The 18121-nt window shown below is 38.9% G+C and overlaps 1 protein-coding gene across 1 annotated transcript in view; it reads left to right on the top strand.

The window, feature by feature from the left end:
• Positions 1-13361, top strand: part of LOC140727704 (extracellular calcium-sensing receptor-like) — an 84404-nt gene extending 71043 nt beyond the window's left edge. The window contains 4 exon segments of the mRNA XM_073045375.1: positions 4543-4773; positions 6735-6858; positions 8780-10101; positions 10103-13361. Coding sequence (XP_072901476.1) covers positions 4543-4773; positions 6735-6858; positions 8780-10101; positions 10103-10138 — 1713 coding nt within the window. The 3' untranslated portion in view covers positions 10139-13361.
• Positions 13362-18121: the final 4760 nt, after the last annotated feature.

Raw genomic sequence — 18121 nt, 5'->3', positions numbered from 1 at the left:
CGACAAGTTTTTCACGAGGGCTGAAGGGACAACAGAGACCATAGACGCCTACGTAACAGATTTGAAGAACAAGGCAAAAGACTGAGTTTGGACAACTGCATGATTCTTTAATACGTGACAGGATTGTATGCGGCATACGAGATGATCAAGTGAGAGGCAGGCTATTGAGAGAGGAGGATCTTACATTAGAAAAGGCGATTGATGTTTGCCATGCCAGTGAGATCACGTCAAGTCAGGTTAAAGTGCTCAATGAAGAGATTGAAGTGCACAAAATAAAAGCTGTGAAAACTGACAAGAGTAGGACAAAGCCAGCTCCACAGGATAATCAAAAGGAAGTTAACTGCAACAGATGTGGTTATAAACACGGATACAGAAAATGTCTACCCACTACCAGGAAGACCATGGGAGAAGACTGGCACAGATCTCTTTCACTACAATGGTGCAGAATATCTGCTTTGTGTGGACTACTATTCAAAATATCCAGAGATCACCAATTTAAGTGACACGTCCAGTCAAGGTGTCATTACCGCAATGAAGTCGACATTCACAAGACATGGTATTCCAGATATTGTCGTTAGTGACAATGGTCCACAATGTGCCAGTGGTGAGTTCAGAGGGTTCTCAGAAAGCTAGGAATTTCAACATGTTACTTCCCATCCTGGGCACACTCAGTGTAATGGACAAGCAGAGAGAACTGTACAAACTGTCAAGAACATGCTCAAGAAGGCACAAAGCAGCAACAGTGACCCGTACATTGCTCTGCTTGAATACTGCAACCCACCGATTGAGGGTGTGGGGTTCTCCCCTGCACAGCTGTTGCTGGGACATCGTCTGAAGTCCAAACTGCCAACATCCACAACTCTACTGACTCCTGAAAGTAATGCTCAAGTACGTGACAAGCAAATAAAGCAAAAGAGCTACTATGACAGACATACAAGACAGTTGCCAGATCTGCATATAGGTGAAAATGTCAGAATACAGAGAGGAGACACTTGGCAGCCAGCTGTGGTTGTGAACAGACATCAGCAACCAAGATCCTTCATAGTTCGCAGGCCAGATGGAAGAGTCTACTGGAGGAACAGGAAGCATCTGCTGAAGACAGGCAAGAGGGAGTTTCCACGTACAGATGCATGGGACATTTCCGCAGATACAGACATGGAAACAAACGACACCAAGAGTGATGCAGACCACAAAGACACAGAGGTCACTCGAGACTGACACTGATGTAGGACAAGCACGGTCACGGCTGTGGTACACACAGTCTGGGAGACAAGTCAAACTTCCAGCTAGATACAGAGACTAGATCTACCTACAGTCTCACACAGTTTGAGGCAAAGTCACACATGTTATAAGTTCCAAGGTGTGAAATAAAAGGTTTATTAGTCTATGTTAGTAAAAGAAAATACACTGCTGTTAGTATTGTAAGATACAATGTAGAATACAGCATAAGAAGTTAAGATGTTTTTTTTTAGTTTATGTCATGGCTGTTGCAATGTAAGAAAGGCATACCTAGAGGTATTGTTTTGGTAATTTACAGTGTTGTAAAAAAAATTCTTGAGAAAGGGGATGTAATGTATTGTGTGAATATTTGTAGGTCAGAGTGCGTATGTCGTCAGGACGGGGGTAAGGAAAATGGAAGTCTGTTGAATAAATGTGGTTGTTCAATATACAGCGGTGTCTGAGTCACATCAATACTACACTGTCTACCCAAATACTTATATCCAGTCCCCGAGAATACCTTCCAATAATTTATTGATGTCAGGTTCGCCAGCCCATAGTTTCTCAATTCATTCTTGGAGCTTTTCTTAAACAATGAAACAACATTAGCACCACACCCATGGCTAAGGACATTTTAAATACCTCTGGGGTACCAGCCTCCCACAAGGTCCAACAGAATATCTTGTCAGGCCCTGGGGGCTGATTCACATTAATTTGCCTCAAAATAGCAAGCACCTCTTCTTCTGTATCTAGCCCATGACTCAACTGCTGTTTCTCTTGCCTTCCCCACCATTCAACTGTTTCTCTCTCCATCTTTCAAGTCGTCAAGTCATTGACAAGATGTTGATCTTGACATAAGCTACCACAAGCTGTCAGCAAAATCTTGAATGTGCCTTTTTTTGTTGAGTACAATTTCTAGCATTTTAAGTTGACTCTTCTCTATGATAGTATCATACATTTAACAAGTTGGAAAATCCTATGAAAACAGTGTTTACAGCCCAGTCCATCATGGGTAAAGCCCTCCCCACCACTGAGATTGTCTACATGGAGCTCTGTCACAGGAAGTAGCATCCATCATCAGGGACCCCAACCACCAATGAAGGTACAGGATTCTCCAGACTGACTCCAGCAGGTTGAGGAACAGTTACTCAACCATCTGGCTCTTGAACCAGAGGGGATAACTACACTCAACTTCACTTGCCCCATCACTGAACGGTTCCCACAAGCTATGGACTCACTTTCAAGGACTCTTCCTCTCATGTTCTGGATATTTGATGCTTACTTGTTTATTTTTTTCTTTTTCTTTTTGTATTTGCACATTTTGTTGATTTTTTTAACACACTGGTTGTTTGCTCGTCATTTTGTGTGTGGTCTTTCATTGATTCTATTGTGTTTCTTGTTCGCACCGTAATTGCCTGTTAGAAAATGTATCTCAGGGTTGTATGTGGTGATATATATGTATTAGGCATCCGTTAATCTCGAGAGACCATGGATTTGCGCCTTGGAAAGTTTCCAGGGCTGGGAGACAGGCAGTTGCCCATGCTGCAAGTCTCCCCTCTCCACAACACCAATGTTGTCCAAGGGAAGGGTGATTCAGCTTGGCACCAGTGTCATCGCAGAGCAATGTGTGGTTAAGTGCCATGCTAAAGGACACAACCCGCTGCCTTAGCTGAGGCTCAAAATAGTGACCTTCAGATCACTAGAGCAATGCCTTAACCACTTGGCCACACACCAATATATGTACTTTGAATATAAAGTTAATTTGAACTTTTGTAATGAATATAAACACAGTTGAAGTACGTAGTGCCTTCTCTTCACTACTTCCACAGTGTTGTGTATTTAATATTTCAATAATATTGAAGCAATCTTGTGTCTATATTGATTAATTGAGCATTCTTGTTTGTTCTAACTATGGGTTATATGTAAAACAACATGAATTACATACATTGCCATGCTACCACGTGATACGTGTGCGCCTCGCTTAAAGTAAACTTAAAGTTAGACCCATATTTTTGGACTCCTGTGTCTTCCTTTGAATTAGTTTAATGTTTTGAAGATACAAAATATAACACTGGCAACGAGGTATTTTTTTAAAACGAACCCAAGATGGCTACCGACCTATTAAATGCAGTGAGACGCTCAAATTAAAAAAGAATACAGTGAGGAACGTCAAGTAAAATACCCAGCCCAGCACATGCAGACGATCAGTTTAAAAAGAAGCATCACAGCACATATTCTTCAGAAGGAAAGGCATGATCGAGTTTTTTAAAAAGTCAGAAGATGTAAGATTTCATGGGTTGTTAAAGAGAATGGAAGGATTCTTGGGCTGATAAGGAGTGAGTACTGGGAGATAATAATCAATAAAAAAGAGCAGAAAGGGCTGTCTATATTGGAAAGATTGGCACATTTGATTACACAACAGGTAATTGGCTCATGTATACTCAGCTATTGGAACAGTATTTTGAAGCAAATGAAATAGCCAATGAGAAGCAAGTGCCAATTTTGCTGAGTTCACTGGGCTTAAATGTATAAGTTTGCTTCGAAGTTTGACTGTTCCAACCAAACCATCCGAAATGAGCTTTGCTGATATTGTCAAAGAAATGCAGGAACGTTTAGATCCGAAGCCAGCTGATTGCAGAGTGCTTTAGGTTTCATAAGCAGAATCAAAAGGAAGGGGAGTCCATTTCAGTATACGCAGCGGAATTGAAGACATTGTCTGAGCAGCGTCAGTTCAGAGGTGGTCTTAATGATGTACTGAGAAATTGTTTAGTTTGTGGAATCCTACAAGAAAGCATTTAAAAACTGAAGTACTACTTACTTTTCAAAGAGCAGTTGAATTGTTGTTTCAATGGAAGCTGAAGATAGATTTCTCAAGTACCTTATTTATTCTTTGCTGTCTATCCATGCTATGGACCTCTTTTTTCTTAACGAGGGCCTCAATATTCTTCTGACAGTGTTTTCAGATTTCTCCAGTTACCCCATCCACACTGATCTGCCCAAGCGGCGTTTTCAAAATTACACACCCTGGAGAGCGTTTCTGGAAAGCTCGGGTTTCGGGGGAGGAAAACGCCATTTTAGTGTGGACGGAGGGTAAAAACGAAGAGAAAAAGCTTTGGTTACGGATTTATCTGGTGTAGTGTGGATGTAGTGCAAGCTTCCCTAAACCTTGGATATTTTAAATGCATTTGTTTTGACCACTGCAGTGATAATATACAATCAAACTTGTAAAAATAGTTACTGTGTAATGCTATGCAAGGTGACTAGTGTACCAGAATGAATTACGTATGCAACATTCGTTACAACGACTTTCAAATTTCTACCCAGGTCCTCAATCACCTATTGCATTTGAAGTTTACAAACAGCATGGGCGAGCATGTCGATTTTGATGATCAGGGTGATCTCAAAGGAAATTACACAATTATCAATTGGCAGTTGTCCCATGAGGATGAATCTGTGGTGTTTCAAGAAGTCGGCAACTACAATGCTTACGCTAAACCAAGTGACAGACTCAACATAAATGAAAAGAAAATCCTGTGGAGTGGATTCTCTAAAGAGGTATGAGATTAATTGTTCACCACACATTTTACCTCACCTTTACAGCATTTGCAAGGTTAAAAAAAATCCATCAATTGCATTCACTGTGCATTGTACTTCTGACGTTCATTAAAAAGATCACTTACGTTAAACTACCCTTAGATTATGAAATTTAGTAAAAAAAATCTGCTTTCTTTTTGCAGATAAAGTTAAAGCTGAGTGATTTTTTAACTGGTTGTACTTACTGGATTAACTGTTCAAATGCCCAAATAATACAAGAACAATTTCACAATACTTTCACTGCATAGTATTACAGCCTGGACTGGGATTCAATACTATAGATTTTTTAAAAGTATACTCAGTTTATAGATGTGGGTTTTGCTGGTAAGGCACATTTCATGGTCCATTCCTGCTTATGGGGAGGTGTCATCTTGAAACATTGCAGACTGGGTGGTGAAAATAATCTCACAGAAGTATTGAGTAATAGGTTACAAAATTTTGTACCAACAGTATATTTCGCAGTCAGGAAGGTGTCTAGGAAGGGAGGGCACAGCTGGTGATATCGCAATGCATTTGATACCTTCACCACTCATTTTAATTAGGTCATACATTTGAGAAATAAAGAAGAGACCCTTGTAATAGCTGCATTCATAGAATGGTCCTTTATCAGTTATTCTTGCAATGTATTAGCTATAATTTTTATATAAAACCCAGTTGAGAGATAAATGACTGATGATTATTTTCTCATGAACATTTGGTTGTTCTGAGCAACAAAATGTCAAACAATGGTGATAAAATTATCAGGCAGGAATATCAAGTACGAAAAGTCACTGGTCCATCAAACTCTTCTGGAGTTGTATTATGAATAGCTGCCAGACCAATCATTCTCCTGAAGGGGATAATCTGCTAGCTGTATAATTTTAAAGGACAGGTTAAGTGGCACCTTACAGGAAAGATGTAGACATTCAAGTGAAATAAATAATTTAGAAATGTGGATCTGTTGAAGCTGTATCTCCCAAAATTATTACTTATTTCAGATATCACAGTGGATTTCACTTCAAACTGTTGTCACATTTAATCGTTTCTTAGTTGGCAACCGGCAGCATACTGATTTGGCAGAAATACTTCTTAATGAAGCAATAATTCTTAGAAACAACTTCTTTTTTAACACAGACTCTCACTTTTCCTACCAAGAAGTCTGGCTGTCACAGGCAATTGAAACAAAACTACAACCTGCTGCCCATTCGATATCTCAGCTTTTCTGTAAACATTGGAAATGTTCTTTAGGTTTATGAGGATTTTTTGTAAATCATTTGAAGGCAAGGGGTAGAATTGCAAATGCAAATAGTGTGCGTGCATATAACACACATAGACACACATGCTGTAATGCTGAATTTCAAGTTCAAGGCAATTATATTTATGTGCAAAAGTCTTAGGCACATGTAAAAAAATTCTGCAAACCAAAGGCACTTACAAAAATAAATGAAAAGTTTATAAATATAAAAAAAATACTAGAAAGAGTAGTAACAGTAAAAATCTATATTAAATCAATATTTGGTGTGACCACCCTTTGCCCTTAAAACGGAATCAACTCTGTTAGGTACACTGTCGTGCAATTTTATAAGAAAATTGGCTGGTAGGTGGTTCCAGGCATCTTAGAGAACCCGCTACAGTTCTTCTGCAGACTCTGGCTGTCTCACCACGTAATGCCAGTGAAACCTCGATGAGGTTGAGATCAGGGCTCTGTGGAAGCCTTACCATCAGGCTTTTTGCACAGTACTGTACATATGAACAAATGTATAGTAGAAATGGGCTAGAAATATCTGCAAAAGAATAGTTACATGCCAGAATTACTTTGAATAGAAACATCGGATTATGTAACAGCTCAATTACTGAGAGAGTAAATAAACATAAGTTTATTCAAATTAACTAAGCTTTTCAATCAAAGTTATAAAATGTCCTGTCTTTATTTGATTTTGCAGGTTCCTTTTTCCAACTGCAGCCGAGATTGTGTGCCTGGCACCAGAAAAGGGATAATCGAGGGGGAACCCACCTGCTGTTTTGAATGTGTCGCATGTGCAGAAGGAGAGTTCAGTGATGAAAGTGGTAATTAAAACTGTTCTTACATGTAAGAGTACCTGAGACTGGTATAAAAGTTTAATTCTCAGTGAATTTTCTTTGGAAGCGTGTAGACTACAATGATGTGGTTCAATGAAACTACTTTCACTAGGTATCTTTACAAGAGCTTGGCTCTACCAAGTTACCTGTATTTAAAAGAACCAGCAAGATGTATAGGTGAAGACATTCAACACTGGTACATTTGAAAAATGGATAGCTTCAGTTATAAATGAGGAAGAGGTCTTACTGCTCTCCCTACAATCCCAGAAGCTGTCTAACGCTACATTCAGGCAATCTGCTAAAGAGCAAGCAATCTGGGTGTCTGCAACAGATCGACATATACATGGTAACAACTGTAAATTGGGATCCCATGCAAATTATTTGGAGAAATCCATTAAGATGGGAAGGTTGGAAAATGAATTCCAGTAAGACAGCTGAAGGTCCTACCAATAATACTGAAGTATTGAGGTAATAGAATACATAGTCAGCAAAGAATATAGAGTGAGAAACAAGGCTAGTGGAAATCTATAGAGACTGGTGTCTGCAATCGCAGGCAAGCAGATGGGTTAAGACATGCATGGTAAGCATTCTGATAAGCTCTGGTGTGTAACAGATGGATTTGAAGAAGCAGATAAAGAGTGTGGTGGGGAATTCAAGGCAGGATTAAATTTGTAGCTGTGTGCGTGGTTTAGAGGAGTAAACAGGAAGTGTTTATACTGTTGGAAAAGCAGCAGCTGGTCAATATATCAAACACATTTGTCATGAATTTAACAAAAAAAAATTCTTATTTTTTTTACCCCAGAACATGATAGTCAGTCTGAGGCAGCAGATACTTTTAGACTTCAGCCCTTAAGTACTTTGCAGAATGTGATTTCCACCACTGTGGCTGTCTTCCATCCTCCACCCTTACTGACATCTCCTCTGTTTCCTGGACATCTGCTCTTACCCCATCTTTCAACCACCTTAAAAGTGATAAGAGTTCCTCTCCTTAACTACCATTCTATGAGCCTTCACATTCAACACATCATTCTCAGCAATCTCCACCATCTCCAAAGGGATCCTACCACCAAACATATCTTTACCTACCCCCCCCCCCCCACTCTCCGCATTCCGTAGGGATCACTCCCTCCGTGATTTCCTTGTCCATTCATCCCTCCCCATTAATCTACCTCCCGGCACTTAACCCTGCAATCGGCCAAAGTATTAAACCTACTCATTCACCTCCTCCCTCACCTCCATTCAGGGCCCCAAACAGTCCTTCCAGGTGAGGCAACACTTCACCTGCAAACCTGCTGGGGTCATCTATTGTATCTGGTGCTCCCAGTGCGGCCTCCTCTATTGGTCCAACAATTTGTTTCCAACTCCTGTTGCCACGTCTGTCCATGGCCTCCACTTGCATCATGGTGGGGAGGAGGTGCAGCGCCTTATATCCTGTTTGGGTGGCCTCCAACCTTATGGTATGAATATCGATTTCTCCTTCCAATAAAGAGATATTTCCCTCCTCTCTTTTTCTATTCCCCACTTTGGCCCCTTACCTCTTCACACCTGCCTATCACCTACCCCTGGTGCCCTGCTTCCTTTCCTTTCTCCTATGGTCCACTCTCCTCTCCTATCAAATTCCTTCATCTCCAGCCCTTTGCCTTTCTCACCCTCCTGGCTTTGCCTATCACCTTCTAGCTATCCCTCTTCCCCTCACACCACTTTTTTATTCTGGCATCTTCCCCTTTATTTTCCAGTCCCGATGAAGGGTCTTGGCCTGAAACTTCAGTTGTTTGTTTATTCCCATAGATGCTGCCTGATCTACTGAGTTCCTCTAACATTTTGTACGTGATGCTTTGAATTTCCAGCATCTGCGGAATTTCTTGTGTTTCTAGCTGTACCTGATTGGTTGTTTCTTTTTCTCCTTTAGATGCAAGTGCGTGTACAAAGTGTCCCAATGATTTCTGGTCAAATGAGAATCACACATCATGCATTGCCAAGGAGATTGAGTACCTGTCGTGGACTGAACCATTTGGAATTGCTCTGACAATATTTGCTGTGCTAGGAATATTGATTACTTCCTTTGTTTTGGGAGTTTTCATTAAGTTCAGAAATACTCCAATCGTGAAAGCCACCAACAGAGAACTGTCCTATCTCCTTCTCTTCTCTTTAATTTGTTGTTTCTCCAGCTCATTGATCTTCATCGGAGAACCCAAAGATTGGACATGTAGACTGCGGCAACCTGCATTTGGAATCAGCTTTGTATTGTGCATTTCTTGCATTCTGGTAAAAACAAACCGTGTGCTATTAGTCTTTGAGGCCAAGATCCCAACAAGCCTCCATCGAAAGTGGGTTGGCCTCAATTTGCAATTCCTATTGGTTTTTCTCTGTATTCTCGTGCAAATTGTTACATGTGTCATTTGGCTTTACACAGCACCCCCTTCAAGTTACAGAAATCATGAACTGGAAGATGAAATTATTTTTATTACGTGTGATGAAGGCTCCTTAATGGCACTTGGTTTTCTCATCGGTTACACATGTCTGCTTGCTGCTATTTGCTTCTTCTTTGCCTTTAAGTCTCGCAAGCTCCCAGAGAACTTCAATGAAGCCAAGTTCATTACTTTTAGTATGCTGATATTTTTCATTGTCTGGATCTCATTCATTCCTGCTTACGTCAGCACCTATGGGAAGTTTGTTTCAGCTGTCGAGGTCATTGCCATACTTGCATCAAGTTTTGGTTTACTTGGATGCATTTATTTTAACAAATGCTATATTATTTTGTTCAAGCCGTCAAGGAACACCATTGAAGAAGTCAGATGCAGTACAGCTGCCCATGCTTTTAAAGTCGCCGCGAGGGCAACTTTGCGACGCAGCACCATGTCTCGTAAGAGGTCCAATAGCATAGGTGGTTCAACTGTATCATCGCCATCGTCTTCAATCTGCAGCAGGAATGCCCACGATGAACCAATTACCATGGAGATGCAGAGGTGTAGCAAGCAGAAGGTCAGTTTTGGCAGTGGAACTGTCACCTTATCTCTGAGTTTTGAGGAAACCGGAAGGTATGCCACTGTTAGCAGGAACATGAGGAGGAGAAATTCGATGGACGCCAAAAATAGTGACGATATTCTGATGAAGCACAATGTTTTGATCCCCCTTCAGAAATGTGACACGGGAAATGACACACGATGCAAGATATCAGGAAAGAATGGGTCTGGAACTTTTCAGTCTCTGGATGATAGCAAAGAATGTACCAAAAGTGCTGAAGAAATCTCCTCCAACACTTCAGTAAATCTGAGAAACCTTGTTGATGGCAACATTGTAGATAATGACATAAATTCTTAATGATGGTTATTGGACCTACTTTCAATTTGGGCAGTATAAATTCAGATAATTCCAGCATATTGTGGAATGTTATTGGTGCAGAATCAACACACAAAATTATGCTTAGGACAACTACCCAAGTGCCAATTAAAAACAATAAAGAAGCCCCAAGCCTGACCTATAGGAGAATAAGGGCTAGTTTCTGGATTTTCCCATAATGAGGAATATCTACTGTAAAATAAAATGTGAGCCTAGCAATGCAAGAGCTAAGTCAGAAACATGGGAGTAAACAAAATCTTAAAACAGGACGGCCTGTGGACACAACATTTAAAAGCTTCATTCTTTCAACAAACAGCAACTCAATTTACTTGAAGGGCAATTGAAATTATGATTGCACAAAGTATGTTTTTGTGTTGATATGATGGTCCCATTTATGTTGCAAACAAATTTATGTAATCAGTGAAGTACTGAATTGTCTAACACCATGTTAAAAATGTTGCTGGCAGCACAAGAAACTTTTTGATATGCTTAAAGATCTTTATGTTGTTATAAAAATTAATTGCTCAAGCGCAATACCATTGTTGTATCAACACAGTTGTTTTTTTAACACAAATTCAGCCAAGCGTATGAAAACACTGTGGCAACTAAATGTTGCTAGAAGCAAGGTCCATCAAATGTGACTCCGGAAACTTGCAGCAACAGGCGATCCTATTACTTCACCATGGTCATTATTGTACTGTGTTACACCAACTTGTCTCATTTGCAAATGAATGTTAAAGTGAGCGTTAATTGTTCAAAGAGCAGAGAAATAAAGAACAATTATGAATATCAGAAATGCAGGTGACGTAGAGAAATTACAAATGTTGAACTTCCTTATCAGATAGAAGTCATCTTATTGATGGAGGAAAGTGACTTAAACTGATCTGGGTGCTGAAAGAATTCTATAGTGGAAAATGCAAGTTAAAGAATTAGGAAATTAGCACTGTATTAGAAAGAAGCAAGACATTGCTTTACCATTCAGGATAAAGGTTGTGGAGATGTTTCTAAGGATTATTGAAGTGAACAGCACATATTGGTCCATATAGACCATTCCTGGAATTGAGATACTGCTCCGATGAGTAGATGGCAGAGAAGCTTTGAAGAAAGTGAGTGTCTTAGGCTAAAAATTCTAAGGTTTTGAACTTGTGCATGTTACATCGACTAAAAGTTATTTTGTAGTATATTAGTATTAAAGTTTGGTAAAGCAAAACCTGGACTACAATGTCTCAGTTCCAGTATTAAGACCAATCCTGTTTTAACACGCTGGTACTAATGGCTCTGGTCACATGAGCCATGTGATCACATGGCTGTATGGACAATTGTGTAAAGGGAAACGGTGGAAAGTCAGTGGTAAGAGTCCATCAAGAAGCAACAATGATAATGTAGAATTTGTAAGAAAATTGAAATGATGTAGTTTAGTATGGATAGCAACTAAATTGAGTATTTTAACAATTATTAAACTTATAATTAACAGTCAATGGCTTTAGAAAAGGAGGGAAAAAATTAAACAATGATGATGAAGAACCTAGGACGGAAATACCATGATGGAGGTCGTGGAACTAGTAGAATTATGTGACTGTTAACAAATCATAGTTTGGTAGCAATGTAATTTATGATATTAGTGAAACAGTGCTAATACCGTGAGAAGGAATCATTCTAACAATGGCAAAACTAGAAATGGGACAAACTAGCAGCTAATGACAGAGGTGATTAAGTGAAGTAACAATACAAGATTATTATCACAGTCTTATTGAAAGAATAGTGTTATTAAAACGATGTCACAATAATAATGACATTATATGAGATCAAAAGACAACAGTAATAAAACCATTTAACAGTAGTGAAATAGCAATGGATTTCCAGCAAGTGCAGAATCATTTGTGTATAGCAATCGAGGAATATGACAGCAATTAAAGAGAAGTAATGGCACAGTGTATCAATGAGAGATGTGTTAGTGGAACATGGTAACATTTGAAACAAAAATTGTGTGGCTATAGGAAAAAATGCACTCAAAAATATTCCATTATTTATTGGACAGGATGTATAACTGAAGTGATGCCTACTCATTTCTGAAGCATTCTTAAGTTCAAAATTCAAAGCTTTTTTAGTATTAATTTTAGTATTAAAGTATGTATATGTCATCATATACAACCCTGAGATTCATTTTCTTGTGGGCATACTCAGCAAATCTATAGAATAGTAACTATAACAGGATCAAGCAAGATCGACCAGAGTGCAAGAAGCAACAAACTGTTCAAATGCAAATATAAATAAAGAGCAATAAATAACGAGCACATGAATTAATGAGATAAAGATTCCTTAAAGTGAGATCATTGGTTGCAGGAATATTTCAATGGTGGGGCAAGTGAGTGAGCCTGATGGTTGAGGGGTAGTAACTCTTCTTGAACCTGGTGTTGTGAATCCTGAAGCACTTGGACCTTCTATCTGATGGTAGTAGCATGTCCTGGGTGGTGGGGATCTCTGATGATGGATGCTGCTTTCCTACGACAGCTTTTTATGTAATTGTGCTCAATGTTTGGAAAGGCTTTACCCAGGATGTACTGGGCCAGATCATGTAGGATTTTCCATTCAAAGGCATTGGTGTTTCCATACCAGGCCGTGATGCAGCCAGTTAATATACTCCCCATCACAGATCCACTGAAGTTTGTCAAGGTTTTAGATGTTATGCCGAATCTCCATAGCCTTATAAGACTTGTTATTTTCTCATTTGAATGTTTTGAATTATGTAACAGAACAATACAACACAACAAATATCAACTAGGCAAGCTGCGTTTTGTTAAGCCGTGCAGCCAAGTAACTGAATTGACTTTATCCTATCTCAGTATATTACAACATCTGAAATATTTTTAGTGAGATTGAATTTCTGGTATTGTTAAATTGGTTGATTAAATGGTAAATTGAGCCACCTGAAGCTGTGACCACAATTGCCACCGAGATGATGAAGATGTTTTTAGTATTTGTAGTTGAAACATGGACTCCTACTAAGTGCAACAGGAATATAGTAACTGTAACAAAAATTTATTAAGATTATGTTAAAAATGAAAATTGTATTTTAAATATCAGATTGTAAAATTGATAATTACATCTGTACATTAAATGCATATTTCTTGATAAATAGTTATTTAATTGAATTGAAACGTATTTTTTTTAGGTTTTTGATACAATGTATTCAGAGATCAGATTTCTTTGGTTTCAATTATCCCCAATTCAAGAAAGTCACATCAAAACTATATCCATATTAGCTATTGGTCTTAAGCTCAGAAATCAAACTTGAACCCATTTTAAAATTTCATGATTTAATTCCCCAGTATGAGCTGCAGTACTTTTAAAGCTCTATGCCAATATCATCATGTCATTATTAACAAAGCAGGAAGCTTAAAAATAAGATTACCATTATTACTCTTCCTGCAGATCTGTCATTTAGGAGCTACACAAGATTAGTTGTAGATGACTCTCACGAAGGGCATTCATCAGACAAATAAATATTGAAGAACATATAAAAGACTTGGAAGTAATGAACAAAACAGGTTGCTTATTATTTTAAATGCATAATTCCATCTGTGGCTTTGGCAAAGCAAGCATAATATTCTTCATTCTGCATGTCCCTCGCATTGGCACACATTTCATTCTTCTAATCCTTGTAGAATCAAATGCCACATGTTCCTCTTATTAAAGAGGTAGGAAGAAGAGGGGGGTGTGTTGGTGCTGGTCTGATGCTCCAAATGTTCATCTTAAACTAGCTCAGGATCCTGAAAACAACTCCTCCAATGATAACAGCCTTTCATTTCATACATATTACCACAATGAGCCACTAACAATGCCAATTGGTGCATCTGCCTCAACTGTGAGCCTTGCCTCTAGTTTTCCAATTAATCTTCTTATAAACAGCATTGGATGATCACTTTCTTAACTATAAGTATCTTGCCATCCAAGGCATGGGTTATAAAGCTAAAAGAAATGCAAGTAGTTGCAAGAGCATGTGCAGAGATTTTATTGAACACCTTTGAAGAAACACATTAAACACATGTGCATATCTTTAACCTGTTGAATGATTCTAGTTAGGGTCAGCAGTTATAGGGTAGGGGATCATATTCCTGCTGGCACCTTTCCATCTTAACTTTGCTCAGAACTTGTCTGGGAAAAGAGAAGGTGGTTAAATTTGAACAACTGTGCTGCTGTCTTAATAATTCAATGAAGAATCACAGAGACACAATTGTATTTCCTTTTCTGCGTCTCCTTAAGAGGCACTGCTCATTGTTTACCATTTCAACCTTTCGTTCCTGCAAATTTCTCACAGAAGAGTGGCACAGGAGGAGGAAGGCAAAAGGAAAGGCGTTGTTGACAAGGTACTTCAGAGTTATGGCTGAATGATACTGATGTCTCTTAAATCCTGTGTTGTCGGTAGGGCTCTCCCTAAACCCCCCATCCCCCATTGCAAAAGTCCAGTGGAAACTGAAAACAACAGCGGGGGGAAGAAACCTTCTCCAGAATAATCCTTCTGGGAAAGGCTCCAACCCAAAAAGTGAATCTTCATTTCTGTGAGGTAATGTCTGGTCTGGTTTTATTTTGTTTCAAATGTTTATAACATTTATATTTTATTGCCAGCTGCTTTAGATTGTTGAGCTCCATTGACATTCACATTTATTACTTACTGGCATGCAGGGCTTAGACGTATTTTAATTTAATATCATATTACTGTTTTGTTTAAAATATATGTGACCTCACTCTATTAGTCAAATGGGTCATGCTTTTTAAAAATTCTGGCTCAATTTAAATTTAACATTATGATTTAACATTAATTAGTAACCAGCCTGGCTGGACATCCTATTGAAGCTTGTGAATTAGGAGCCAGAGTAGACCACTGGCACCCACACACCTGCTCCACCATTCAATAAGGTCATGTCTGATCCGATTACAATATCACCTCCATACTCCCTCCTACCTACAATAACCTTCCAGCTTCTTGTTTATCAATATTTATGTTTGCTGTAAAAATATTCAAAGGCGCCGTCTCCACATCCGTTGAGGAAGAGTGTTCAAAAGAGTCACGACACCTTGAGAGAAAAACATTACTAAACTCTTGTCCTAAATTGGCAACTCTAATTTTAGACAATCACACTAGTTTTAGACTCTCCCACAACAGGAATCATGCTGTCCATAGTCGCACTGTCAGAATTTTACATGCTTCAATCAAGTCATTCTAACCTCCAGTGAATGTAAGCCATTCTTCTTCAATCTTTCCTCATACAACAACCCACCCATTCAAAGTATCAGTTGAATGAAAAGACCTAACTTCTGTTGAATCTTCAAATGCTAGCTTTCAATAGTTTTGTAAAATGGGTTTGGGAGGGATAATAAATCAGTCATGATTGAATGGCAGGCTAGACTCAATGGGTTGTATGACCTAATTCTGCTCCTGTCTTATGTCCTAAACATCTTTTACCAAAATTTAACTGAACCAGGAAAGAACATTGTAATTAATTCAACACTATAAAAAATGAACGTTAAGTGTGCCATTGCCAGCTTTAACAAATTTCAGAGAACAGATAATTACGGTAGTTTTTAACAATCTCTCCAAAGGAAAATGAAAGCTCTGTAATACGTTTGTTTATAAACATACAGCTTAAAACTAATTCAACACCCACATGCAAGACTAGTCAAGAAGGTTCATTCACTTTGCATTCAGGACAAGGTAGTAAACTGGATTCAATATTGGCTCCATGGAAGAAACCAGAGTGGCAGATGGTTGCCTGTGACTAGTAGTGTGCCGCAGGGATTCATGCTAGGTCCATTGAAATTCATCGTCTGTATCAATATCTGGATGACGTGATTAACTGGATCATCATATTTGTGGATGACACCAAGATGGAGTAGGGGACATTAGTGGACAGCAACAAAGACTATCAAGACTTGAAGTGGGATCTGAACTCGCTGAAAAAACGGGCTTAAAACTAGCAGATGGAATTTAAAGTGTGAGTTGCTGAATTATGAGAGAACAAACCAGGAAAAGACTTACGCAGAGAGTGCTTGGGCACTGAGAAGTGTAGTAGAACAAAGGGATCTGGGAATACAGATCCATATTCCCTTTAAAGTGGCATCACATGTTGATAGGGTCATAAAGAGAGCTTTTGACATATTGGCCTACATAAAATCAAAGCATTGAGTACAGGAGTTGTATGTTATGTCAAAGTTGTATAAGACATTTATGAGGCCAAAACGGTGTATTGTGTGCAGTTTTGGACACCTACCTAAGGGAAAAGTATCAATAAGTTTGAAAGAGTACGGAGAAACTTACAAGAATGTTGCCAGGATTTTAGGATCTCAGTTATAAAGAAAGGTTGAATAGGTTTGGATTTTATTCCCCGGAGAACAGGAGAATGAGGGAAGAAGATTTGACAGAGGTATGCAAAATTATGAGGGGTATAGATAGAATAAATGCAAGCAGGCTTTTTCCATGATGGTTGGGCGAGACTAGAAGTAGAGGTCATAGGTTAGGATGAAAGATGAAATAATTAAGGGAAGCTGAGGGACAAATTCTTCACCGAGAGGGTGGAATGTGCTGCCAGTGAAGGTGGCTGTGGGTTCGATTACAGCATTTAAGAGTATGTTGGATAGGTGCCTGGATGAGAGGTCTATGGACAGATATAGTCCATGTACAGGTCAGAGAAACTAGGCAGAACAAAAGTTTGGCATGGTCTAGATGGGCCAAAAGGCCATTTTCTGTGCTGTACTGCTAGCTTTTTCTGGTAAACTAACTGAAATAATTCTGCTTTTAGCTCATTTGCAAAAGTACTTACGTAAGCTAAGAAGAACAGGTTGATTTTTTCCCAATTCCTGTCCTGAACACATTGTCGTACATTCTGTGTTAGAGTTTCAAGGTGATGAGTAGCCTCCTCAAGTAGTTATTTGGTTCAAAGAGATTGGTGATGGGAAAAGCCATTACAGCTGAACCTGGTCTTACGATTATGCAGGAACAACAGTCATTTCTAAGATATGCCATTGAACAGAAAATGGAACAAGAACAGTAATGGTTTCTCTTCCTCAGTAAATGTATAATGGTGTCTCTAACTTAACACTGCTGGGCAACTTTTGGTCGTTGCAGATAGTTTCATTTTGTTTTTCACAAATGCACACAACTCAACCACAGCTTTAAATCAGGAAGTTTTGAAAAATGTGGCTAAAATTTCATTATTTTCCAAGTTTCTTGGAAACTTGGCAGGTGAACATTTGAAAAGTGTAATTCCTGAAGTATTTATGCCAGCTTGAATTGAAAGACAATATAAATACCTTATCATAGGAAGCCTTGGCTCAATTGTACTTTTTTATTATGTTCAAAGGTTGGGCATTCTGTTCCCCCACTTTGGAGAATTAAGCACATATTCTCAACTGACAAATAACCACAGTACCAAGTGTTGTACTTAGGAATAGCCTTCTTTCAGAGATAGTATTAAACAGAAGTGTAGTCCGTACCAGCCAGGTTAACGCAAGTTTTTTTGGCTTGTATTTAAATACAAGCAGGGATATTCTCTTGGATATTGTCATCATTATTTGGAATGTAAATCTCAGTCAGAGCAATTTTTGGGTAACTATTGGGAGCTGTGGGTTTGTAAGGTACACTGCCTGAAGCTACGTGGTTAGGCTTAAGGCATTATCTACCTTTCCTCCACTGCTCTATATTGATTTGGTTGGTGCTAAAATCAGAAACTAGCTACTTTAGTGGTGTGGTGGCCCTTACATCATTCCTAATGCAAGGTCTAAAATATCTAAGCCAGGGGAATTTAATCTTACAGAAAAATCATGCCCAGATACTCTCTTTCAATGATCCTAAGAGATTCCCCGTATTGCCTCTTGGTGCCAGAACTTCATGCTCACAATAAAGCAAGCCCCAAAA

This window comes from Hemitrygon akajei, chromosome 5, assembly GCF_048418815.1.
Source record: "Hemitrygon akajei chromosome 5, sHemAka1.3, whole genome shotgun sequence".
Taxonomy (NCBI): domain Eukaryota; kingdom Metazoa; phylum Chordata; class Chondrichthyes; order Myliobatiformes; family Dasyatidae; genus Hemitrygon; species Hemitrygon akajei.
The sequence above is the reverse complement of the archived record's forward strand: the minus strand, read 5'-3'. Positions and strand labels throughout refer to the sequence as shown.